The sequence below is a fragment of the Xenopus laevis genome, chromosome 8L, assembly GCF_017654675.1.
Source record: "Xenopus laevis strain J_2021 chromosome 8L, Xenopus_laevis_v10.1, whole genome shotgun sequence".
Lineage (NCBI taxonomy): Eukaryota > Metazoa > Chordata > Amphibia > Anura > Pipidae > Xenopus > Xenopus laevis.
Window position 1 is genome coordinate 87538877 of NC_054385.1, and position 27516 is coordinate 87566392.

The window sequence follows — 27516 nt, forward strand, 5'->3', positions numbered from 1 at the left end:
ATTCTTGCAGTTCCCAACAGCAAGGTATTTTTGGGTGCTCTAAAAATATAGGATGAAACCCTCGCTTATAACAGATATTTGTTACTTAGAAATAGTTTATTTATAGGTAGGTGTTGGTTGGACAGATACAATTTTTAAATGTAAAAATATATAGTTTCACTTAATGGTGTAACAGGCCTTCGAGAAGTGGCTGCTCACAGATTTGCTGTACTACCCAGTGCCACCATTAAAAAACAGGCCCAAGTCCACTATTGACATGTTGCTCCGATTTAGGAATTACAGAACACCCTATAGAGTACGTAGCCACATCCATAAAGATTTAATCATGTCTTGTATACACAAAACAAACAGACAAACAAGAAAATACTCCCAAGCAGACTTGCAAATGCATTAGTGTTTAATGCAGTATTTGGCCTTTATTATAAACACCATGACAATAATTCATGTCTTGATGGGCATGTTCCCTCGAGACACAGAAATATCATATCAATGGAAAGATCAGTTTATCTGTAGTATTCTTTATATGAGAGGAGATCTCGTATATCACTTGTTTAATATAATGTTCAGCATAAGAGTAGGTACCCATTAAATGAGGTGCTTTTAATAACCTTTTCACGGTAAAACCTAACTTGTAATATTATAAGTGATGCTTTTTGCTTCTTATGCCAGATCAGGGGCATGTGAGTTTTCAAGATTGAGCAAACATTTATCGCAGGTGTCAAGCTGCTAGAAACACGGGTCAAGTTGAAACAGGTAAATAAAACCTATGTAGGACTGAAACTCAGATCATACACCACAAAGTTCAACAGAACGGAGTAGGACTGGGAAGACCCTAAAAAGCCCAAAAAAAGAGCAGCTCCCCTTCTGTAAATGGACACACATACAGAAAATGAATATTCTGTGCATTCAGAAAGCTATGCTTGTATACTCTGCCGTGTATACAGTTTCTCAAGTGACCAAGCAACATAAACTGCAAATAATCTGGGAAAGCATAAACTTGGGGTATATAAAATCAGGGTTAAGCATTAGAAAACAATTGAAGACAGAAAAACTCTGATAATAAGGACAAATTTTCTCCTGTATTTTGATTATTGTCCATTCCGTAAACAGAGATGTGTAGGAGCTGCCAGACATTTTATGCTACCAAGCTCAAAAAAAAAAAAAAAAACTCCCACAAAAACAAGCCTCCAGCATTTAAATTGATGAGATGTGTCAAAAAACTTTACAGGCATTCCTCATTTCGAAAAAGAAGCTCACCCACACAACTGCAGCTCATGAACCCTAAAATCAATACATATTTTAGTTGTATCAACACATATCATTAGTTATTTAATTTATTCAATCTTCTCGGCAGGATCAGTTTGCAAAACAAAACAGAATTGTGTTTGTAAGGACTTTAATATAATATGCCCGTAAAATATTTCAAAGATTCCATTTGATTTTTAGCTTCTGTTCACAAGTAAACATTTTCTTTTAATTCTTGAATAAGGTCCAAGTTCCTTCTCAAAAATGAAGTCCCAAAGAACATGCGTCCAGGACTGGTGCTGAGGAAGTCTGTCATAATACTCTGATGCTATCTGGGTTACCTAAACAAAGAGCAGTATCATTAATCAGGGGGCAATGCATAAAACAGCACCACTTTTTCTAGTTTTCACTCTGCAAAAGTATTTGCTCCCTTCATAAGTGCCCCTATTACTACATCTGAACATCATTACACTGAATGCTTTCTAATCTGTAAGCAACTCAATTAGACTAAATTAAGCAAATACATGCAAAACAGTGTTTAAACTACATATATTTAGTAAAAAAAGTATTCCAACACCCATATCAGCCATATGAAAAAGCAAATAATAAATACTCATCACTGCATATTACTGCATCTGAAGTCACCCAACAAAATGTGTACAAGACAAGGTCCACATGCAAAAAGGGCCCTGGCTATAGTGTGACATTACCATTCTCGCCATTAGTCAAAATCTAAAATAAATAATTATCAGGCTACAATTGTATTAGCTGCATTAGCAGCACATTTGGGAGCCGTTAGCTGCCACACTCCTAATCCAAACCTGCTTGCATAACCCCTGCCATGACAATGGAATACAATTACTGGGGCTCGAAAACACCTTTGATCCCAGGTATGATAAACAAAATAGCATCAGTGAAATATAAAGCTGCTGCATGTTCAACATTTCATGCACAACTGAAAGCATACATTACATTTTTTAGCTCAATACCAATGCAACAGTTTAAAATGAACTGCCCATTTAGAGGCTCTTCTTCTAGACCAAAATGTACATCCCCCTTTTCTAATCAAATTTCCCAGCATTTACTACAACCTACAGACTGTACAGCTCTAAAACTACAGTGCATTGCCAAACATTTGCCGCTTGACAATTGATGAGTAGGAAGCACTGTGTATCCCCATTGCCTATGATGCATATAGTTGGTGTCACTTTATTTGCAATTACACATACATTCATGACTTGGATCAGAAAACCAAAAAAACATTAATATAAGTATTAATTAACATAACTAACATCCAAATAATATCATTGGTCTAAGTTTTAATTGCACACCTGCTTTTTTGTGTTGTTATGTCATTGTCAGAACATTTGCTTGGGGTTGTACAATTTATTGGATAAGCATAAATACTCACCATAGGCAGTTTGCTTCCAGGGATGCTGGGAAAATCATGGTGCTCCGTGTGGTAGCCTACATTAAAGGTAAGGAAATTCAGAGGTCCATAGTAAGAGTATGTTTCATAGCCTTTGGAAAACATGTAATGCTCTGCAATAAAATGTCCAGCTATAGGATGGAACCCCAAGCAGAAAACAGAGCCAGATAACAAGTAAACAATTGGCTTAAGGCCCCATGTATAATAGAGAGCAAAATCTGCTGAAAACTGAACTGCGGCATTGCATACTTCCATCCAGGAGATAGGCTTTGGGTTCACATACAACGGTCTCAAGGTGTAGAAGAGAGGCTGAAGGACCAGCCAAAGGAATTTGCGAAATGGAGTACAGAAGAACCAGCCTTCAAAGTCTGTTGGTATATCCACATCCAAGACATCCCCTCCCAAGTAGCGATGGTGATCAATGTGGTATTTTTTGAAGGAAGCAGAATAAGGCATCCCAATGGGCAAGTTAGCAAGCACTGCAAACCACCTATTCCATTTTGCCTGCCGATTACCAAAGGCAACATTGTGGGAAATATCATGAATTGCCAGTGTTAACGAATGGTTCACACAACCTCCAAAGGCGTAGGCCCAAAACAGCACCCATTTCCATGGCAGATCTCTTACAAGGTGACAGGCAACAAGCTGAGCAAACACCATTCCTAGAACTATCCATTTCAGTTGGTGGTCAGGCCCCATTAAAGTCTTGATTTCTGGATATTTGGCTACGGGAGGAAAAATACAGATAGCTTAAATAATACAATCCTCATTTCAGACAACTAGCATTATAAGTTACAGCAGAACTCCCCTCTTATGTTTTCAGGGGACCAGAAAAAAAGGGTGTAAAATTAAGGAAAATATAAAATCAGTGAAATGTATTAAGTATAATATATGGGTGGGACCACAAAAAAACTGTGTAAAATGAGGGCAAACTTAATAACGGGATGTAAAATTGAGGTTTCACTGTACAAAATTTGAAAGTCTGTAAGACCTAATTGATAAATCACATTGCAACTTAAAGTGGCTATAAATGCCCATAAAATTAGATGTTTTTATGTGGTCTCCCTTTGGAGAACAAATTTAGTCAGCACACCGATTCTTAGTATCTTGCCTTGATGGTGCACGTTCTGCAACGACCACTTTCCATTGACAGACCATGTAATGTAGAAAATGAACAGCACCATCGATTTGGATGTGGTTTAAAAAGCCTTTATTTGTGCTCTTGTGGGCATCCCCCGCGACGTTTCAGGCCATGTGGCCTTTTATCAAGCTTCATAAGCTTCAGCTTGATAAAAGGCCACATGGCCTGAAACGTCGCGGGGGATGCCCACAAGAGCACAAATAAAGGCTTTTTAAACCACATCCAAATCGATGGTGCTGTTCATTTTCTACATTTATGTGGTCTCCCGTCCACTTTTTGCTGTTTTTTTTTTTCTTCTCATAATCTGTTTTGGCTATATGTTTTATCCCTTGGAGAACTTTTATTTCTAGGGTGCCCTTATCTATTAAGAATTTTTTTATAGAGAAACAGAAGTTTAAGCCATGTATGATCTATTTCTTTTGTATTTGGCTCTTATAGTAACAAGTTCTTTCATGTGGGAAATTTGTTTTAGTGTTTGTCATGACAGGTATTTTGTGACTACCTTCCATTATAACAAGGGAATTAAAGTGGCAGTATACTCATATGTATTGAATTTTGTTAAGACATTACTACTGCTGAAAATGTATTCTGCTATTCCTTTAATTATTAAAAAAAATCCACATTTTCCTAATGTCATAGGAGCAAAATATCCAATCATTTGAGATGGCTCCTGCTGCAAGAAAATAACTTTTTGTTATTCTGCAGGGACCAAACTGCAGAGGGCGTTCAAAATACACATCATTAACACTAAATTTAAAAAGTTAGAGGGGTGGGTTACAATGCACAATAATAAAAAATCAAGACCAATGCAAATTGTCTCCGAATATCACAGTCTACATCAGGGATCCCCAACCTTTTGAACATGTGAGCAACATTCAGAAGTAAAAGGAGTTGGGGCGCAACACAAGCATACCTCCCAACTGTCCCGTTTTTAGAGGGACGGTCCCTCATTTGTACTGGAAAGTCCAGTTTTTCTCTGCACTGAACAGCCAGAAAAAGAAACAACGTTTCTAACTTAATTGGCTTTAGGCAGAGAGCCCAGAACAGCCACAGCACAAGATAAGTTACATTTGTAACAATTCAAATGTATCTAGATAAGCAAATAAGTAATTGTAACAATATAAGATAACAGGTTCCTTGGGGGACGTTAGACTCACAGCCCAAAGGGCAATTCACCTTCATTAGCAAAACTGAACATATTTCTGTTTTTTTTTTGTTATTACAAACTTTTATTACCTGCCAAATTTTGTAAAATGAACATAGTAATAAGGGGGTGTGACCACAAAAATGGGCATGGTCAAAAATTTTCACCACGCTACGAGCGCCAACTTTTTTGTCCCTCTTTTTATTTCCAAAATGTTGGGAGGTATGACACAAGCATGAAAAATCTTCTTGGGGTGCAAAATAAGTGTTGTGATTGGCCATTTGGTAGCGCCTATGTCGCTTGTCAACCTACATTGTTTGGCAGTGCATCTAGTTTTTATATAACCAAAACTTGCTTCCAAGCCTGGAATTCAAAAATAAGCACCTGCTTTGAGGCCACTGAGAGCAACATCCAAGGGGTTGGAGAGCAACATGTTGCTCACGAGCTACTAGTTGGGGATCACTTATCTACATCATCCTAATTGTTCATTAAAAGTTGAACTACACCTTTAAGGTAATTGTTACTCAAACTTTTAACTTTAGATTTTACAAAAAATGGTTAAAATGTTTAACTATCCCTATAATGTACTGCAGCAAACACCAAGTCCCAAAGCATGCACTAGAACCAGTGACAAGCCTAATCATTTGTGAATGGTGGATTTCCTCTAGTCAAATTAGAATCAAGAGAGAATTCCAACTCTATAAATGTTTGTGATAAATCTCCAAATATCTAATTGCCATTGAACCAGCAGGTCATGCATCAAACACACTGTAAAGAACTGCAATTGACACTTATCAAATACAGGCACTATAACCAGTCTTTTGCAGTTCTATACAGAAGGCCAAATAAGAGCAAGGCTTTATCCTTCTAGTAATAGAATAGGTTTAAATTGGTGCTTAGTGATAGCATTCACATGACTCTCAAATTTGTGTTTTGAATAGATTTCCACGACTACAAAAAAAAAATCACCATCAAAATACAAAAAAAATCCATCATCCTTATGTTCCTTTTCTGGAAAATAAATGGTGCGTTTTGTAATGCGGAGCATGATTGTCACCCACTAGGCACATAAATACCATTAGGATGGCAACCCTACTTACACACATGTATAGAGAGACGGAATGAGACCTAATTCAAATTGTGATTCTAAGCCAATGCTCCAGGGCCAACAATCAGCTCTGAGCAGGGGCTAAACTAGAAGTGACTGGGCCAGACAGGCTGCTGTAAAATGCCATAGCCAGTCACTATTTATGGGGCTGTTTGGGCTTCTATGTACCTGAAATGCCTATATTTTATCTCTATCCAAACATAACCCTTAAGTAATAGGACTAAGCCCATTAAGGCCCAGTTTGTCTTAAAACAGTTAGCAGTAGCGGGGTCTGCGACCTCCTATAGTCACACCCCTGACTCTTTGATCTTTTCAATGCTGCGCATGAGCACTATGGCGGCTAAATTAACCAAGATTCATTGCAATGCCCGGGGTCAACTATTTTATGTAGCAGGTACCACAACACGAATTCGTGAAGTAAATGTACCTAGGATTTCCTTTCGGCGCTGGGTGTGAGGCTGGTCGCTATACACCCATTCAAAGTCACCCCGAGTAACCGTATTGCCCATTCTCTACGTTACCGCTGCCAAACGGACAACGAACCTCCACACAATAGAAATCCCTTGTTCAACGCAGGAGAACGCCCTAATATAACCTCGCTTCACCTGAGGGCGGGGCTAATGCGAGACTCCACTGACCACTTGCGATCCTTAATGCGCCAGGTAATATAGTGCAATGTTCAAGCGCACCTATACACCAGCGAGTAGTAGAGGATGTAAAAGTCCTTCACAAAATCACAGGGCGTGTTTTTACAAATAGCTATATGGTGGGTAACTTAAAGGGGTAGTTCACCTTTAAGTTAAAGCAGTGGCGTTACAAAGTTTTTTTTCAGGCCCCCAAAATATCTAGAGGTTGACTTGTTTTACCAATATTCATTCAAATTGTATATGAATTAGGATCTCATGTGGCCCCTATTCCTCCTGGGCCCCCCTGCAGCCGCAGGGTCTGCTTCCTCTATAGTTACGCCCCTGAGTTAAAGTTCACTTTGTTAATGGTCTTCATTTTTTTTATTTACCTTTTTATAACTTTTTAATTATCTGCCTCCTTTTATTGACTCATTCCAGCTTTCAAATGCGGGAGGGGGGTCACCGACCCCCGTCTAAAAAACAAATGCTCTACAAGGCCACAAATGTATTGCTACTTTTTATTACTCTTCTCTCTATTTTGGCTTCTCCTATTCATGTGCCAGTCTATTTAAATCAGAATCAAATACCCTAGCAACTAGTTTTGTGAAATTGCAAACTGGACAGCTGCTGAATCAAAACGCTAATACAAATAAATGAATTATTTATTATGAATTATGTTTAATAAAAAATGAAAACCAATTGCAAATGATCTCAGAATATCACTCTCTACATCACACTAAAAGTTACCTCAAAGGTAAACAGCCCGTTTAAGTTGATTTATAAGATCACAACAGATATTTAACTTTTCATTATACTATACTGTATATGTATATATTATCTACCTAAATCATTGTGCCACTTTACTAAGTTATCTCAAATTATAAGAGCTATCCAGCTAAGTAATTTGGGACAGAAACTAGAGACATTTCTCCAAAAATATTCCAAAGCCTAATTTCTATGTATATGTTTTTGTATGTATTTTCAATCCACCTTTGATCAATTTACTGCTATAAAGTGTTTCTGGAGCATGGCTGTCAACAGAATATAAACAAGATTAGGGAAATTTATTGAGAGGAGCGGTGCTGGGGATCTATTTAAAGGTATTTAGAAATGTCAGAAGTGGGAAATGTAGAGACTTAGCTAAAGGTTAAAGTTACAGGGAGGGAGGACAGAAGGAAGATAGTATGAGATCCATGCTGAAATTCAGAATTTTTTGCAACGGGAAAATATAATTAGACAAGCAGAGGGCTCCATAGGGCATCTCACTGAAAGAAGAAGCATATTAAGAGTGCATATTAAAAATGGCAATCTGTATAGAGGGGCTGTTGTAATATATCATAGTCACTATTTATTGGGCCTGTGGGGCTGTTTGTGCTTCTGTACACTTGAAACGCAAGGGCCAATTTCTAATCCTAGTCTGGACTTGGTTGAGAGATAGCCCACATGGGTAATGTGAGATATTGTGGTGGGCCAGAATCAGGTGTGTGTGGGGCAGCGGTGGTTTGCAGCTGTGAGCCAGTGGCATATGAGGCAGGGGTGAGGGATGGTGATCAGCGGCTGTCGAGTCAGCATGGGGAGTGTTGTTAGTTCTGATAAAGACAATGATAGGGCAATGCTATAATTCTCAATACACTAATTTTTATACAGATAGGTGACTTTCTCCTTAACCTATGATGCGCATACACTGACATAAATTCGTTTTTCCCCCTAAACATAATAACATACCTTGTTCAGAGTCATATAACACTCTCCCAATTCACAGTAGTAATCAGATATTATTTAAGGGTTATATAAATACTGCTTTTATGCATTATTTCTTGAACTATTCTGGCTTCCTATATAAAGAATATTGTAATGCCCAAGAACATCCTTAATTTATCCACTTCTAACCCTCAATGTGCATGTGACACAAATTGTGTTTTTATTTTGTACCACAAAAGTCAAAAGCGTCACCAGGTTTTCAATGTATTTAGGCCAGGCAAATGTTGTTGGATCTGCTGTTATTCTCCTATTGGTAGGCACACTACAACCCACCCACCCAAGTGTTGCTGTGCTTGATGCTGGTGTGTCTGGTAGATATTAAACCATTGATTTTTCCACAATTAGTGGTTCGTATAAAGTGTGGATGAAATATGAAATATTTATGAATGGTTATATAGGTATGGGACCTGTTATCCAGAATCATGGCCGCCATCAGGGGGCACAGGGGGTACGAATGTACCGGGCCCGGGCCTAAAGGGGGCCCGGCAGTGCTGAACTTTTGAAAGAGTCGGGCCCCCCTTGTCAGCGCCGAAGCCCAAAGCCGTGCCGCATCCTTCCGAAGTCCCGAAAAGCCGAAGTCTCGAATGCGGAAACTTGAAACTACATTTCAGTGGAACTATGGAACTACCACCATGTCTAAGCAAGCAGTGCTTAGTTTGTCAACTTCCAAACACTTTTTTCAGTTGAGTTAATTTCAGATTGTTTCCATCTCTTACCGTTTTTCCAAAATTGAAGTTTTAAGTTTAATTTTCCTGGGATTTCAGTCTGGCAGCTCAGTAATCCAGGTGTAGATTCTGAACTGTTACAATTTTGCAACATTTAGTTGATACATTTTTCAGCAGCATCTGTTGAATATTAGCAACTATTGTTATAGTTATAAATTCTAACTGCATTTAAAGGCCGCCTGTTGGTTTTAAAATATTTTCCCCACCAAAGGTGCAGGCTAATAGAGCCCATAATCTGGTTACAGTAGTTTTGAAAAAAGATTTCCCCCCTCCAGCGCTAGGACACTCACACCGGGAGGGAGCTCCCAGATTGAGTGGCCCTGTTGGTAGCCCATGCTTTCATTGTTCTGCCTCCAGTTGACAGATTAATTCACTGATTGGTTGCCATAGGTTGCTGCCCAGGCGCACATTTGCCCAGTATCTACAACAAACAGGCATATAGTTACATGCCATTTGATTAATTATGATTTTTATAGTAAATACAAAAATCTGTGTAAAATTCCTCAGAGTACTCTTCCGAGCACTTTGGCCATTTACATATTTTTTTCTAGTTTTCCAACATATAAGTAGTTTTTAAATTGCTAATATAATGAATGTGAAATAACAGCACCACCTGCTGGCCATTTTATCTTACAGTCAGCTAAAAATTAATTTTCTTATAAAAGTAGCATTGTGTGATGTTGCTCTGCTTAGAAAAATAATTTTGCCCCAACTTGCTTATTTTGTCAATGCATGTAATGAAGGATTGGAGGACATGTTAACTAGGGCACTCTGACAAATGAAGGCTTGTACCCCAAAATTTTCATGCGTTCTACTTCTGTGGCAGAATAAATAGGTTAAACACCCAATGTAATGTTCTTCATTAGGCTTTTATTGCATTGCAAATCTTAATTGCACATTGCAAACCTTTAAAGGAGAAACAACCCCCTTATTAAAAAAAACCTTCCCCCCCTACCCCAAATAGACCCCCCCCCAGTCTAGCTACTTCCCTGGGCAAATGCCCCTAACTTCTTACTTACCCCTCGTTGCAGATTCAGGCATCGGAGTTCACAGCAGCCATCTTCCAGGTCTTTGTGTCTTCTTCCGGCGCTTCTGCAATTTCGGCGCATGCAATTGTCACAAACCAGAAAATTGCTCCAACTTCGGCACACGCACCACTTCACTGGTCTCATTCTTAGATTACCGAAGACCTGGAAGGTGGCTGTTGTGAACGCTTATCCATGTATCTGCACCGAGGGGGTAAGTAAAAAGTTAGGGGCATTTGCCCGGTGTAGCAGCTAGGCTGGGGGGAGAAGGGAGGGGGGTATATGGGGTTGGGTTTTTTTTAATAAGGGGTTTGTTTTTCCTTTAACACCTGCTTGAAGGTGGCATAAACTTTTCAATAAAGACGAACTAAAGCTTAACTAAAGAAGTAGGTTAGAAATCTTGTACATTATGTTTTGGGCTTCTGTAACAGACAGCTCAAGGCAACCACTTTTAGCAGGGAAGATCTGTGTCTCCAAAGATGCCCTGTAGCTCCCCATCTTCTTTTCTACTGATTCACTGCACGTGCTCTGTGCTACTGTCCAATGTTACACGTAAAGCGTCCTCAGAAACTTCTGCACTTTTTCATATATTAACTTCTTCAAGACAGTGGTTCGGAGACGCCACCTCCAATGTCAGTAACATATATCAAATAAGATCCACTGGAGAGTTAAGTTTTACATTTATTTGTAAATGTAGAAAGCACTTCATGTTTCGGATCACACAGATCCTTCTTCTGGTGCAATAAACAAAACAACTGTTTACCAATCTTAATAAACCCTTCTCCCCAACCCTCACCTAGTCAGGTGATCAGACATACCAGCTCCACCTTGTGGCCAGGTATGAAAATACAATTTCTCATTAAAGTACACTACTGATCATTATCCAGATAATAGCTTACAATATTCAAGTTACATAATTATTAGTATTTTTATCCTACCATATTCATTATTGTCCATATAGAATACATGTTAATTCATTCACGTAAGTCCATCTGTAAAAAAACTGTATTATCAAAATTTTCATAAAAAAAATTTTAGGCTCCACGCTTGCACCTATTTCCACCTCTTTCAGGAGGTGGAACCTGCCTGAGGACTGCCCACCTGAGCGTGCGTGTAGGCACGCATACACCAGATTGCTGGGGAGCTGCGTTATGGTGCAGCAGGGCGGCATGCCGCCCCTGAAAGTTTGCCATCCTAGGCCCGGGCCTTTGTGGCCTCGCCACAAATCCGGGCCTGCATAGCACTAGATAGAGGGGTTTCCTTAAAGAAATACTATTGTTTTCCTCAGAGCTGTGAAGTCAGAGTCAAGCAATTTTGGGTATCTGGAGTCGGACTCAGACTCCTAATAACTTTATATATAAGCACTGAAAATAATCAAATCAGATTTAAGAGCTTTTATGGAAGAGGATATGGTAGAAGCAATTCTCTTTCTAAGAACAATACTTTTAGTTAATTTTGGATTTTAGTTATCAGCTATTCTACAGCTAAATGCCAGATTCAATTAATATAGAAGTTGCTTTATGTTTTCCAATAGTTTTTGGTTTATGTAGTTTAACTTTGAGTTTTGGTTTAGAATTATCAAAGGATATGGTTTATATTTTAAGCTTTGACAGTGATAAAATGCCTTGTATGTTGTGTACTTAACGTCTTTCAATCAACATGGAAATTACATTAGGAACAATAACACCAAAAAATAAGTGTTTTAAAGTATTAAAACATTAAAGTGTTTTAACGTATTAAATCAGCCATTCAAGCTGCTGTTAAAAAGGAGAAAAGGCACAGGTTACATTGCACATAACAGATAAGCCCTGTCCAATATAATGGTGTTTTATTGGTTATGTGCTATGTAACCTGTGCCTTTTCTCCTTTTTTCCAGCTTGAATGGCTGTCCCCATGGCTACACAGCAGCTTGTCTATATAAACTATTGTAGTCTTTCTGAAGCAAACATATAGTGCATACTAACAGAACCTTATATTTTAATTTAATAAAAAAAAATGTAATAATAAAAAGAAGAGGAGTTGGAGGTACCATAAACTGAGGAGTCAGAGTTGAAGGATTTATATCCCACAGCAAGGTTTGCACCCGGCCAGTATTTTACAGGCCTAGCTGGTAAAACACCTGCCAAGTATGGTATATTTAAAATAAAGTTTTACTTGTTTATGCAAATAATACACACAAAGCCACAATAGTAGGCCTGTATAATACAATACATAAGCTTACATGGTATATACCTAACGTTTAAACATAGCCACAATTACATAACAGTAAACAGTAAGTATTACAAGCCTTTGTCAAGGGGATTCAAAGGCTTACGCCAAAACGTTGGGGCCATTCTCATACTGGTGGTAGGTGTATCTGCTCCTTGCTGTATAATTGTAATACTTACTGTTTACTGTTATGTAATTGTGGCTATGTTTAAACGTTAGGTATATACCATGTAAGCTTATGTATTGTATTATACAGGCCTACTATTGTGGCTTTGTGTGTATTATTTGCATAAACAAGTAAAACTTTATTTTAAATATACCATACTTGCCTTCTTTTGAGTGTGCATACCTATCTATATATTGTTACGTTGTGGGGTACCCATTGTAGGGGTACCCTTTTGATGTTTGCACCTCTTGCACTGTTTACCTACAGCATTTGCTGAATTGGTGTGCCCTCCACCCATTACTAAAAACACCTGCCAAGGCCATGGTATTACAAATTTACCTGCAATGTAGCTGCCGGTAAATTTGTAATATCCCTTACAAAACCGCTTAGCCCGGCCCTGATCCCCTGAAAACTTACCCTTTTGCCTCCTTCTGGCCATTGCGTGATGTGGCCACACCCCCTTTTACATCACGGCACACCTCCTTTTGTTCCCGTCCTCACCACCGACCGGTGGAAATTTTATTAAAAGATGGAAATCCTAACCACAGCCCAGGTTTTCCTCAAGCGGAGTGTAAAACAATTTTGATGTCATGGGTGCTTTTTAAAGGGCATGCACAGTTGAAGCCTGGTCCAGATAGAATGCACTTGAGAGACACTTCAGGCTAAATGGTGGTGGTGCAGGGAAGGAGCATGGGGTGGGAAGAAATAGGTAATAAATAGCTGGCACTGAAGAATGGACCAGAACACTGGAAAAGTACAGTACAAGAAAAGTTTTATTTAGGGGAATACACAAACAAATCAAAAAACAAGCCTTATGTGTTTTCTGCCTCAGAGGGTCTAGTTTCATATAATATAAAACAATCAATCAGATGTTGTCAATACATAGAGCCAATCACAATACAGCTAGTATTCACCAGTTGTGACTGGTTTGCAAAATGTTCAAAACAGGGAAAACTTTATATACAAATAAACGTACACTGTAATGAAAAAAAAAATCTGAAATTGTTTATTCATAAACTCAGTATTTGTGCAATAAATCGAATACATTTTTTGGACACAACTGTTGTTAATCTAGGACTCTCAGTATTCCTTAGCAGAAGGAGCAGTCCGCCAACAGTGAAGGCCTGCAAATTTGGTATCTCTAACATAGATACTGAAACTAAACAGTCTGACACTATACCTTGTGCTTCTATCTAAACCCTCACCCCCAAACAGCCCGAGATGTGTGACAAACTCCTTGTCCAAACTGAATTAGCCAAGGACTGCATGCAATATGTCATAAAGCACATGAACTGACTGTACCCCGGCCTCCGATACAGCTGAGCGAAGGTTAACGTCACTATTAGGCGTCGTCGGTGATCCAGCTCACTACCCTACTGAGCCAGAGTAATGACATAAGTGCGTTAGCGCTTCAGCGTACGACTGTTCCGCGTCACATGACACAAGGAGAACCACGCCCACTCCCCTGTATGCCCCTAGCCAGGATGTCGCCAGCCGCCTCCTCCCAACCTGGCCGTTGAAATGCCTACTCTCGCGAGATGATGCCGGAGCGGACGGCGGCGACGAGATTTGGTTGGACGAGTTGATATTTGTGTTGAACGAGGAAGGAAAAAGGGGGGTGTAAAAAAAGAAGATATCTGGGGCTGGGGGGAATTAATTCTTAGCAAGGTGCGGGTGGGGGGGACAAGCCGATAAACTGAGGGGGGAAACTGAGCTGGGGATGAACATGGCATCGGGCGACACGCTCTACATCGCCTCAGATGGCTCCGAGATGCCTGCGGAGATCGTGGAGCTGCATGAGATTGAGGTGGAATGTATCCCCGTGGAAACTATAGAGACCACCGTGGTCGGGGACGACGAGGACGACGATGACGACCAGGGGCACCACCAGCAGCCTATGATTGCTCTGCAGCCCTTGGACTCAGACGACTTGGTCCATCCCCACCACCAAGAGGTGATCCTGGTTCAGACCCGGGAAGAAGTGGTCGGAGGAGATGACTCTGATCTCAGGGCAGACGATGGCTACGAGGACCAGATCCTTATCCCGGTGCCTGTACCGGCCGGAGAGGATGAGTACATTGAGCAGACCTTGGTGACAGTGGCCGGCAAGAGCTCTTCTGGCGGGCGCATGAAGAAAGGGGGAGGTGGGAGCGGCAAGAAGAGCAGCAAGAAAAGCTACCTGAGTGGGACGGAGCCGAGCGGGAGGAAATGGGAGCAGAAACAAGTGCAGATCAAGACCCTGGAGGGGGAGTTCTCAGTCACTATGTGGGCTTCAGGTGGGTGTTCGCGGCTTTTCTTCATTGTTTTGGCCCAGTTAGGCCTCAGGGCGTGTCCCCGCGCTTTCCGGCGCCCGTGCTGCCCGCAACTTCAGCACGGGAACCGTCTCCCTGGCCGAGATGTTTATTTTGTTTTGAAAGGAAGCCATGTTTTGAGGTGTTGCTGGGCGCCGCCATGTTCACTGGCCAGTATGGCGGCCCGAAAAGATGGCGTGTGGGGCCGGGGAAGATGGCGGCCTAGCGGGAGCGAGCGCGCTGCTGTTGGATCGGGGACTAGGCCGCAATGGCGCACTTGATGGAGAGCGGGGGAGGGGCGGGCGCTGGCTGTGCTCAGTGCGGTGTCTCTCTCTCCCGACCAGCGGCTTCTTCCTCGCGCCTTCCTTGCGTTCTATATTGTGCTTCTCTAGTGCATTGTTCTACCAGCGGCTTCCCTTTAGCCCGTTAGGCAGCAGAGCCATCAAGCCGCAGCTTCGTGCTCTCCTGAGCTCAGCCTTGTCTTCATGGGCTTGTGATAATGGCTTGTCAGTGCTTTGTACTACACGTGTCCTGCTTTCTGCTCTACGATAATATTTGCACTTACCTTTTAACTGTTATTAATAATACTAATAATGCTCTATGGGACCTTAGAACTGAGTGATCATTTCTTAACGTTCATGACAGTCAGACTCATTTATTATAGCTGTGATATTGTTTATTTTAGGGACCAATGAGCCACTCACATGTGACTGAAACTTCCAAGGTTTTAAGATGTTTAACCTGCAGTTCTCCAGTCAGTGCTTGAAGGGGACCTGTCACCAAAATAGTTATGGGGGGGGGGGAGAGAAAGTGTCAGGAATCAGAGCTGCACACAAGAACTACTATAAGTGCAGCTTTCTGGTGAGATGCAAATCATTACTTCTAGCCACCAGTTTCAGCAAGTCAGATTCTGGTAAAACTGCTGTTTGCTTCAGAAACACTACTATTGTTTATATAAATAAGCTGCTGTGTAGCAATGGGGGCAGCCATTCAAATGAGAAAAGACTCCTGTTACACAGCAGATAAGCTCTGTAGAACATAATGGTGTTATCTGTTATCCATTATTTAGCCTGTGCCATAAAGCCTTTTTTCAATTTCCACCAATGCTAAACAGCAATTTGTTTATATGAACTATAGTAGTGTTTCTGAAGCAAATAGATCAGTTTTACCAGTGCAGGACACCAGTCCGTGATATTTGAAAGTAACTTTAATTTTTTGGTGTTACTGTTCCTTTAATGTTCAATGTGGCCAATAACATTACATGCCATCTGATGGGAAATGCTGGCATGACTGGCTGGAATTCTTCATTGAACCACTAGAAGCTTACTAGTGGCAGCTCCATACATTTACCACTGCCCACCCTCCCATTTCATGGAATTACCCTGCCACCCACACTGCTTCATTTTGTGCAGTTCTTGTCCATGTACCTGGATTTAGTTTATTCACATCAGATTTTGTTTATTCAGACCATAGTCATGCCTAGCAGTTTTCTTTGACCAGTGGACAGTTTGGCTGAATTGCAATGCCCAGTTCACAGCTGGTCTGTGATGTTCGCTGGGTCCTATATTACTCGTTTGTATATGGGCATAACTATACACGGCCGATACTTGTAGTCTCTGACTAACTGTTCAAATGGAGCCATACATGGCATGTACCTTTCTATTTTTCTGATCATTTTCTGACCATTTGGGCTGGAATAATGACAAAAACTGAATGGAAGCTGCACCTCCTCTTCATTTGCTTTACACTGGCAGATCTGGTGTATGAGCAAGTTTGGTTTGTATTAATTTCCAAGCTGTGAACCAACAAGATATCTATAGTACATATTGGATTTATAGTATCAATATGTATGTGGTCAGCGTTCCCAGCACTTAAAGGGGTGGCTCATCTTCAAGTTAACTTTTTGTATGCTATAGAATGGCATAATCATAATTCTAAGATACTTTTCGATTGGCCTTGATTATTTATTTTTTTATTTTATTTTTTGAAATATTTGCCTGCTTCTTCTGACTCTTTTCAACTTTCTAATGGGGATCACTGACCCCCCTTTAAAAAAACAAATGCTCAATAAGGCTACAAATGTATTGTTGTTGCTACTTAATATTGCTCATCTTTCTATTCAGGCCTCTCATATTCAAGTCTTTTATTCAAATCAGTGCACAGTTGCTAGAGTATTTTGGACCCTAGCAACCAGACTGCTGAAATTGCAAACTGGAGAGCTGTTGAATAAAAAGCAAATAAATATAAAACCATGAATAATAAAAAATGAAAACCAAATGCGTATAGTCTCAGAATATCACTCTCTACATCATACTTAAAGTTAATTTAAAAAGCAACAATCTCTTTAAAGGGGACCTGGCACCCTAATAAATAATTCCAGCATACAGTCAGGTGCCATTTTGTGAGCAATGTTGTTAAGACAAATTAAGTATCACCCCAAAATCTTGTGTATGCACCAGAATGGGGGTCCTAATGCGTAGTGCCCTACACAATTATAGCGCCTTAGGAGGGAGGGGGAATGTGTGGAGTGCTAAGACATCTAGGAATTGCTGAATGGAAAGTGAAAGTAATTGACTGCCCCACCTCTATGCCTCAGGTAATGTTTAATTACAGCTCAAATATTAAAACCCTTCATAACAGGTATGGATATTTTAATTAAAAAAATAATTTGGGTTCCATTTTTAATTTGCAAAGGACTTTAATTATACAGCTTTTTATGTGTAGGTGACAGGTCTGCTTTAAGCTGGCCATACGTTATAAGATCCATTTGGCATCCTTCACTGATATGCCCGTGTTAAGGTGGGAGATATTGGACTGATTCGAATTGGCCCTCAGGGGAGGGGGGCTCATCTGACTTCAAGGTCTGACACAAAAGCAACTTTTCCCAATTGACATCTGGTTAATTTTCACCCAGATTATCTGTCAGGTAGGACTATCAGAGGGCCCCGTACATAGATAAGATGCCAAATTGGTCTGGAAGGGCAGAATCGGCAGCTTAAAGGGAACAGTTCAGTCTAAAAATATAAACTGGATAAATACACTGTGAAAAATAAACAATTTTTCTAATGTAGTTAGTTAGGCAAAAATGTAATCTATAAAGGCTGGAGTGACTTGATGTCTAATATAATAGCCAGAATCAAACTTCCTTCTTTTCAGTTCTCTAACTCTGAGTTAGTCAGCGACTTGAAGGGGGACATTATTGTTCAGTGAGTTTGCAATTGATCCCCAGCCTTCAGCTCAGGGTTGAAAAACAAGTCATGGCCTATGTGACCCCCCCCCCCTTAGTCACTGATTGGTTACTGCTTGGTAACCAGTCAGTGGAAACCAAGAGAGCTGAAAAGCAGTAAGCAGTGTTCTGTTATGTTAGACTTCCAGTCACTCCAGCCGTTAAACATTACATTTTTCTGTAACTTAATATATTAGAATTTTTTTTTATTTTGCACAGCCTATCCATAAAGGAGAAGGAAAGTTTAAAACCAATTAAGCTTTATCAGAAAGGTTTATATAAATACAGTAGTAATCCCTCAAAGTAAGGCTGCTCAGATTCCTCTGCCAAAATAAACACTGCATTTCTTTCCTTCTATTGTGTATACATGGGCTTCTGTATCAGACTTCCTTCTTTCAGCTTAGACATACAGGGATCTGCATGAGCATGCTCAGTTTGCTCCTACTCCCCTACCTGATGTAATCTGAGCCCAGAGCTTTGAGTGAGCAGGGAGAGACTCAGGCAGGAAGTGATGTCACACCAAGCTAATACTGCAGCTGCTATTCTAAACAAACACAGAGATTCTAGCACTGTTTACTCAGGTGTGGTAAAGCATTCTACAGAATAAATATAGTGTTCTAGCTTGCACTGTTGTAGCTAATCTATTGGCAATAATCTGCCTCATTATCTTTCCTTCTTCTTTAAATCTGCATCGTGCCATTGCACTAAGACCGCTGCCACACAAAGCTGTTTTTCCACTTGAGTTTATATCACACATCTTTACTGTGTATGTAAACGTCTTCTATGACCTAATTAAACCATGAATGGATACCATTATAGCTGCATTGAAGATTTATATTAAGTATCCAGGCAAACTCAATTTTTACCCGTGTGTGGTAAATACATGGCCATACATGGGCCCACCAGGTTCAGTACATAAATGTGGTGGCGTACCATACACTCGCATGTATGCTACATCAGCAAATAAGATTTTTAAACTCTTTTGCACAGGGCATTAACCTGGTCTATTCTGTGCTAAGGACTTAATTTTTTTCTGGTGCAGCTCATGTGTGGCTGGACCGGCTTGCTTCACCAGTTATCCAAGCAAGCAGATATTTTTTAGCACTACTGTAAGTATGCTTCTTTACATTAAATTTCAATACACACATGTAGAGCGGAGTCCTCAGATATACAGGTAGAAACAATAGAATTCAAACTGTACCCAACGATTCAGCACTAATAATGGGCGGTGTTCAGGTGCTTTCAAAGGCGCCTGATCAAAATTTTCCAGCCAGTCCGATAGACGAGCTGACCAAAATCAAAGTCTTCTGCCGATATCTGTCGGCTTGTCTCCCATCATACACGTTGTATGAAAATTTGTTTGTACTATACAATATTAGACCTGTAACCTAGGTCTTTGGGCTTCAGTTGTTGCTTAGTTGCAACTTCAAGCATTATCCAACATCAATGAAAGTTTTGTGGTACCTATTTCAATTACACAGATTAAACGGTCACAGTTTTGCTTTTCCTTGTTTATATGTAGTTAACTTGCGTAACAAAAAAAGTAAATGTATCTGCGAGCCTGTCCTGCGTGTTTTATGAAAATCCTGTAACTGAAGAATACCATTCTGCTAATACAGTGTGTCTCATGGTAATATGCAGTGCTGTGTAACATATATAATCACTTACATTATAGATTTTAGGGAGATGGATCTCCAGGTGTTTTGACTGGTGTTCTCAGGTGCCATATACCTTATTCCTTTAAGTTAACGTTTAGTGTGATGTATGCATTTGGTTTTATTCAGCAGCTCTCCAGTTTACAATTTCAGCAATCTGGTTGCTAGGGCCCAAATTATTGTACCGATTTGAATAAGAGACTGCATTGTGAATAGGAGAGGCCTGAATAGAAAGATGAGTAATAAAAAGTAGCAATCACAATAGATTTGTAGCCTTACAGAGCATTTGTTTTATAATTTTGGCCACAAATAATTCAAAAACTATACAAAAAAGATGCAGACCAATCAAAAGTTGCATGGAATTGACCATTCTATCATATACTAAAAGTTAACTTAAAGGTGAACCACCCCTTTAAAATTATTAAAATGAATAGTAAGAAGCAGTCTGCTGTGTAATCGGGATCTTGGATTGTAAATTCCACTGGTGCAGACAGGCACTGATGTGAATAATGTATAATATCTGTAAAGTATTGCAGAACATCAGTATAAATATTTTTTTGTTTGTTTTTAGATGATAAGAAAGACATTGACCATGAAACAGTAGTGGAAGAACAGATTATTGGAGAGAATTCTCCACCTGATTATTCCGAATACATGACTGGAAAGAAGTTGCCACCAGGAGGAATACCAGGCATTGATTTGTCAGATCCAAAGCAGCTGGCAGAGTTTGCAAGGTAATCCAGTCTTATTCTCTGCATTCCCATTATATTGCATGAAGAACATTTTCTACATTTTGCCCAACAGTTTTATTTATTTCATTAATTAAGCATTTTCTGCTATGAAATTAAGCATGCATACAAACTGGAACAGTTTCTGTACAATGATGCCTTTGTTCAAACCCTAGACCCCACTTTCTCACTTTTCTTTTATGGCCATCAGGTTACACTAGATAAGCGTACAGGTATATTTTTCTTTTGCTGGTGTCTTTCTATATTTGCACATGGTACTGCAGCTATTGTTTTGCCATGCTGCAGTTCACCATTACCAGATTTGTTCTTCTTAACTAGTGAAACGAGATGCACTAACAACATTAATGGGAGAAAAAAACAAGCACCAAGCTGGAGGTAACAAGTGAGCAACAAATGTTGATACTTTTGATTGTACCCTTTCAGTTAATTTATGACAATTGATGGTTTTCAGTCAGGTTATAGAAAACAGAAGTAGAAAGACTAGATTATGTATAGATGTGAATGATGTAAGAAAGTGGTAATAAGAGGGATCAAGTAAAACTCCCCTTCCATAAGTAATAAACAATTTACTTGGGGTGAGGCTATATTCTCTTATACAATTATTTTGTATGAAATGAACAGTGTTGGCAGGTGCGTTGTTTATTGGCAGATAAGGAAAGGAAGGGGAGTTGCAGCTGTTGGCCTGAATATTTGCCACTTCTAAAGTAGCCCAGTGAACACCTTAGTAAATTTAGCATATCATGGAATATGCGGAAGCAAAAACATGCTTTAATATTTTTTTTTAAAACTATATACAGCAATACATGTACAGTGCAAACAATATCATGTACATAGCATCAGTGTCACAGTGCATATTAGCAAGCTTAGCAGACAAAAAGGTGAGAAACCCCAACCTTTTTGAAAAAATACTTTTCTAAATGGAATATCCAAAGGAGTTTTTCTGAAACGTTGGGGTTTGTCACCTTTTTGCACATTGTCGGTTATATTTGATTATTTGCTCTGGTGGTATGTATATGCTATTATTGTTAATGTAGATGTATTTCTGTACAGGCATGGGGCATGTTGTTCAGAATACTTGGGATCTGCGGTTGCCCTCATTGGCTTGGCATCATTAGGATCTCCATACCTGAAGTCTACTTAAAAAAAAAAAAAATGAAACCCAATAGGCTTTTTTTTTTTGCCTCCAGTAATTATATATTGGTTAGGATCAGGTGCAAGGTAATGTTATTACAGAGAAAACGGTAATCATTTGATTAAAATGGGATATGGCCTTCTGTAATTCCGAGCTTTTTGTAAAACTGGTTTCCAGATAAAGGGTCCCAAACCTGTGTGCATTTTTAAATCTACTAAAGCCTGTTTTTGCTTTTGCATATACCATTTAGGGTAAGGCCAGACGAGGAGATTCGGGGAGATTTTGTCGCCTGGCGACTTATCGCCACGTCTTTTGCGCGACTATCTCCCCGAACTGCCTCCGCGTCTTTTCCGCATAGGCTAGAATAAAAAGTCGCCTGTGCTAATGCACACGCGGCGATGCGTTTTCAATAGTCGCCCAAAGTTGCCTCACTGAGGCAACTTTGGGCGACTATTGAAAACGCATCGCCGCGTGTGCATTAGCACAGGCGATTTTGCGTTGTAGACTATGGGGAAAAGACGCTGAGGCAGTTCGGGGAGATAGTCGCGCACAAGACGTGGCGATAAGTCGCCAGGCGACAAAATCTCCCCGAATCTCCTCGTCTGGCCTTACCCTTAGTGCTAAATTTACAAACGTGTACATTGGAGTTTTTTAAAGTTGTATTATGGTTTTTTTTTAGTCATAATTAACCCAAGGAAAAAGCCATGTACCATTTGCACCCATAATATATGTACGTGATTGATTTATTTTGTGAAAGCGTGCCCTTCTTACACTAGATTTAATTTTGCTGTATAAGCCTCCCTGTCTGACAGTTTGTATACCATGAATGTCAGTAAGTATACCTAACATAGTTGTAAAGCAAATAAACATCTTCAACTTTATTGTCTAAATGAAGCAGGTCTAACATGTTTGAGCCAGAGGAAGGTGAAAAAACTAATCTGAAGCAATCTTAATTTCAGTTACCCTGTATTTTCTCACTTTCTAAAAAGGCCTTCAAGCCTGTCTTAAAATGAATCCCAAAAACATCAATGAAAAAAGGTTACTGCAGAGTTGCTGTTATTGATATGTTAGTACTATTCTATATGCTGAAATACTAGTGCTAAATAAAATTCCTGTCTGAACCTGTATTGTTTTGTTTCTATTAAAGAATGAAGCCTAGAAAAATAAAAGAAGATGATGCTCCAAGAACCATTGCCTGTCCTCACAAGGTATGTACATACTTTTCAATTGCAGTTATGAAAATGAATAATACATTTATCATACACAAGCCATGAATAACTTGTAAAATATACTCTTAAAATGTTATTTAGTGATATAATTTGTCACATTACTATTTAACAATGTATTGTAAAAAATAATGCACCCACAAATGTTAAATAAAAATTAGGATATTAGATCTAGTGTTATTTATATAGGACCAACATATTCTATTGTAATTTGCAGAGATCATTCACTGAGGTGTGCAGCAAATGGGCAAGTTTGGGTTGCAAAATGTGTGGGCATGTTTAAAATATATATAATTTTATTAGATGTTGTTAATAACTGGATTTTCTCTACAGGGATGTACAAAGATGTTCAGGGATAACTCTGCAATGAGGAAACATTTACACACACATGGTCCACGAGTACATGTCTGTGCAGAATGCGGCAAAGCCTTTGTCGAAAGCTCCAAACTTAAGAGACATCAGTTGGTCCACACTGGCGAGAAGCCGTTTCAGGTATTAAACTAATATAATACCTCTATTTACAAGTTGACTGATGAGGCAGTTGTGTATTCATACTTGCTGAATTTACTTTTTTTCCTCCATTGAACAGTCTGTTTGAACTCGTATTTTGGGCACAGCCTTAAGGTGGCCATACACAGCCTTAAAAGCTGCTGGTGTAGCCCTTCTAGACCATGTCCACAGCTTATTGGGCTGTGTATAGGGCCCTTCAGTTGGCCAGCACAACTGAATCTGGCAGTTTGGAAAATCTCATCATGGGGTGACCATGTAGCATGTTGATGCAGGCCTTTCCAACAACTCTCCCTAGAACCCAATTATGATCGAACCTTTGACAAATAGGACTGCTAAGTGGGTCATACCAATTTGGCCCAATGCATTAGTGGCAGGTTGCCAGAGGGTGGATCTTTCAGTGTATGCCCAGCTCTAGAAAGAAGGTCCCAGCCTCATTTCCCAGTGCACTTTACTTTGCTTATATTACTCTCACCTGACAAATCAGAAGGTGGGCAGCAAGGTGGAAACCACAACCATGTTGTTGTGGTTATATGGCCACTCTTGCAATTCCTATGCATGCATTTCACATGCTGACAGGAAGATTTTATGTAGGAAGTCTCTAATAGTGGTAAGGAATAGTAAACATTTTAGCTTTGAGAAAGGGTCACAGACTTAGTTCATGCAAACACTATTTTATAACAATCAAGCTGTATCTTACTCAGATGGGACACTACAGGCCTGTAAAATAGGGAATGGGTCATGGGCTAAGGGAATGGGTCATGGAGATAAGAGCTAACCTTGAAAAAAAAACCCTCCTATTTTTATTAAAAAGCGTATTTATCAATGAATGAAAGTTGGAGTTCACCATGTGATAAATACGTTGTAAAAATCCAATAGAAATGAATTTGTCAGTGGTGAGTTTTTCTGTGGTGAGCTCTCTCACATTTTGATAAAGCTGTCCCTTAGTGCACTTGTTACATGCAAACAAACATCGTTTTAATACACTTAAATTGTATCTTAATGAGTAAAATATACAGTATAAACTATATAATATACTGTATTTTGGCTTAGGGACGTGTTAAGTTAAAATCACTAGTTTCCTTTTTTCTTTTAAAAAGACGGTATTTACTGGAGTGTTCAGAGCTGTACTCCCCACATCCAGTTGCACAAAGAGCAGAGCAAGCGGATGCTTCTTCTCATTAGCATAGCATCATTAGCATAGCATGCATCATATTGGCTGGCAATATGGTCTGTGCTACTGCCACATTCACAGTACTCCTGATGCTTAGGTTCCTTCCTACTACCCACTGCCAATCCCTGGAAATAGTGAAAGTAGGGTTCAACAGACCACCTCTGCTACTTGGATAACCCAGAATCCAACCTTGGGTAAACCCAGACATCCACTTAAACATTTGCAAGCTGACAAGCAACTGCCGCCCTACCATCAGGATTACTACTTTATGAAGTTACATGACCTTATTGAATGTGAAGCTACGCATTCATCCAGGTCATGGTATATCTATAGTAATAAGTCAAATCAACTGGACATGCTGTATTTCTTTTTTTCCTTGAAGACATTTCACTAGTCATCCGACTGGCTTTCTCAATTCAGAATAGTGAAACATCTTCAAGGAAAAAGATAAATACAGCAAGTCCAGTTGATTTGACTTATTACTATAGATAGACCCTATTGAATGTTTCACCTTTCTTCAGTAGCAAACTGTAGCTGTATGGCTAATTGTGTGCAGAAATATTTACTTTTGTTAGAGTTCTCTTACTGCTTACATCTTTACAGGTGAACCTCTACTGACCATGGATACTATTTCACCCACTGTGTGTCTGCCAATATTCACATAATGAATGCTCTATGTGCTGCAACCTGTGTGTGCCCTATTCTCTTCTTCAACCAGGGAAGGAAAGGACACACACGGGGGCAGCATTTATGTATCCTTCACTATATTTCTCTCTAAGACTATGATAAACACATGATAAGATCGCAAACACAATTTTTAATTTTCCTCTGTTTTCTTTACAGTGCACGTTTGAAGGCTGTGGCAAGCGATTCTCATTGGACTTCAATTTGCGTACTCATGTGCGGATTCACACCGGTGATAGGCCCTACGTGTGCCCTTTCGATGGCTGTAATAAAAAATTTGCTCAGTCAACCAATCTGAAATCCCACATTTTAACACATGCTAAAGCCAAAAATAACCAGTAAAACTACAGATGGAAAGACATGTTATCCTTCGTAGCACCCTTGCTGGTTTATGCTAAACAATACGCCTCCTTTGTATATGGTTTCCAGGAATAAATGAATTTTAAAAGAATCCTGCTCCGCCGAGAGACCGTTTTGATAATGTACTGTAGAAAACTTGTTAAAAGGAAGCCTCTTTATGATTCAGTGCTTAAGATGATCTGTTATCCTGTTTTCATGAGTGTTTTTGTAAAGTGCCCCTGCCTCTTCACAACCCCCTTTTCCAAGCAGGAGAACAATGTCGCCGAGGTGCATTGAATTTCTACCACCATATTAAATTTGGACTTTCCACACTTCGAAATGGACACACACCAGTTGTTCAAATTTTTTTTTAATTTTTTTTTATTTGTAATTTCAAGTGTGCATATTGTACACTTATTGGGGATATGCTTACTTCTGCTACGTGATTTCTTCTGAAGGTTGATAACTTTGCTTGCAGTAGATTTTCTTTAAAAGAATGGGCAGTTACTGTACTACATGCATACTTCAAAAGTATTTTCCTGTAAAAAAGAAAAAAAAACAAAACAAGAAAAAACTTTATAGGTTCTGTTTGCTCTCTTTATTTTGGTTGTATTTTTAGATGTTAACACATTTTGTATAATTGTATGGTATATAGCCGTATTGGAATCATGTAGCGCCATTAGATGTGATTTAAGCTAGTGTTCATTAAATCCATTTTAGTCACTTATGTTGGGGAAGGAGGACTGGCAGACACAGATGTATATTGTATTTTTATTTGCCTGTTCAGTTACAGAACTTGGTGCTCGGTGTAGAATGTATTTGTATACACACTGACCTTTTTATTCGCCTGACTTTCTGCATCACGTGTAATGGGGCAATAAAAGCCGGGTCTACAGTAAGAGGATCAATAATCTGTGTCGGCACGGAGGGACTCGAACGCAGATTTAACCCCCTCTTTGTGGCTTTTTTCCCTTAGCCAATCAATTGATTTATTTAATATCATTATGGTTGTATCGAAGTACTGTTTCTGGTTACATCTGAGGGTTTTTATTCTGCCTTGTTTGTTCTTGATGGGAACAGTAGTTATGCAGTTAGGCCCTATATTTTTAATTCAGTTGTCAAATCTATTTTGTACTAAGCAAACATAATATATAAAGCAAAATATTTAAAATTACATTGTGATCAGCATACTGACAATGCTCCTAATTTATTCCCTTAAAGTGTAAGTTAAAAAAAATAAAATGCCAGCACAGAGCAGCACCCTGCCATATTTGGCTGGAAAATGATCTGGTGTTTGTGCATGGCAGCTACTATATGCTGATGAGAGAAGATACTCAGCACTATCCCAGCATGGTTTAGGAAGAAACCACACCGTTTCTGATGCCTAAGGCTGGTCCTCTTCCTTCCTGCTCTCTTGCTATATTTTCTACATTTTGAAAAACCTTTATCCAGCATGGAAAATGTCTGGATATATACAGTATACATACAGTACATATAGCTAGTTATTGAATGATGTTGGTCAAGAAAGTTTCCTACCTGTGTTCCAAAACACTGGGCGTAATTTTTGTATTTTAATACTGTAAATACATTTATTTCCCAAAAATAATAGCGGTTTCTATTTTGTTTTGTTTAAGGATGAGGCAAACTTAGTCGTTTGCTTGTGGATGAGTAATGTGTAGAGACTGGTATATTTGTGTGAATGCAAAACTAGAGTGATACTAAGAAGGATGCTCTTTTATGTACAGGTGTCGGATCCATTATCTGGAAACCCATTATCCAGAGAGCTCCGAATTCCAGAATGTTATCTCACATAGACTCCATTATAACCAAATAATCCAAATTTTTAAAAATGATTTCCTTTTAATAAATAAAAATACCTTGTACTTGATCCCAACTAACATATTAATCCTTATTGGAAGCAAAGGCAGGTTATTGGGTGTATTTAATGTTTACAT

The 27516-nt window shown here is 39.3% G+C and overlaps 2 protein-coding genes across 6 annotated transcripts; one reads left to right on the forward strand and one right to left on the reverse strand.

Moving 5' to 3' along the window:
- Positions 1–379: 379 nt before the first annotated feature.
- Positions 380–6766, reverse strand: degs2.L (delta(4)-desaturase, sphingolipid 2 L homeolog). 4 transcript variants are annotated; one of them, XM_041572054.1, is made up of 4 exons: positions 6495–6665; positions 2924–3399; positions 2657–2712; positions 1448–1586 (listed from the first exon to the last, which is right to left on the reverse strand). In XM_041572054.1, exons 1-4 carry the CDS (start codon positions 6574–6576, stop codon positions 1583–1585), a joined length of 618 nt encoding a protein of 205 aa, XP_041427988.1. In that variant the 5' UTR covers positions 6577–6665; the 3' UTR covers positions 1448–1582. The 4 variants fall into 4 exon arrangements, with proteins under 4 accessions (XP_018084507.1, XP_018084506.1, NP_001087100.1 ...); XM_018229018.2 differs by lacking the exon at positions 6495–6665 and adding an exon at positions 6673–6766 and having other exon boundaries at positions 380–1586; positions 2657–3399; XM_018229017.2 differs by having other exon boundaries at positions 380–1586; positions 2657–3399; positions 6611–6760.
- A 6606-nt stretch (positions 6767–13372) lies between these two features.
- yy1.L (YY1 transcription factor L homeolog) lies at positions 13373–27167 on the forward strand. Of its 2 annotated transcripts, NM_001087615.1 has the most exon segments (6): positions 14111–14854; positions 20322–20484; positions 20818–20874; positions 22779–22839; positions 23191–23349; positions 25382–26110. In NM_001087615.1, coding segments are annotated over 6 exon segments (1173 nt in total). In that variant the 5' UTR covers positions 14111–14304; the 3' UTR covers positions 25565–26110.
- The last annotated feature ends 349 nt before the right edge of the window (positions 27168–27516 follow it).

Coding starts and splice junctions, on each gene's coding strand:
- degs2.L (NM_001093631.1), bottom strand. CDS start 6,576: ATGGGCAATACGGTTACTCGGGGTGACTTTGAATGGGTGTATAGCGAC. Junction 3,400..6,494: donor GCGCCGAAAGGAAATCCTAG/GTACATTTACTT, acceptor TTCCTCCCGTAG/CCAAATATCCAGAAATCAAG. Junction 1,587..2,656: donor CTGGAAGCAAACTGCCTATG/GTGAGTATTTAT, acceptor CTCTTTGTTTAG/GTAACCCAGATAGCATCAGA.
- yy1.L (XM_018228688.2), top strand. CDS start 14,299: ATGAACATGGCATCGGGCGACACGCTCTACATCGCCTCAGATGGCTCC. Junction 14,855..20,321: donor AGTCACTATGTGGGCTTCAG/GTGGGTGTTCGC, acceptor GTTTGTTTTTAG/ATGATAAGAAAGACATTGAC. Junction 22,840..23,190: donor CCATTGCCTGTCCTCACAAG/GTATGTACATAC, acceptor TTTTCTCTACAG/GGATGTACAAAGATGTTCAG.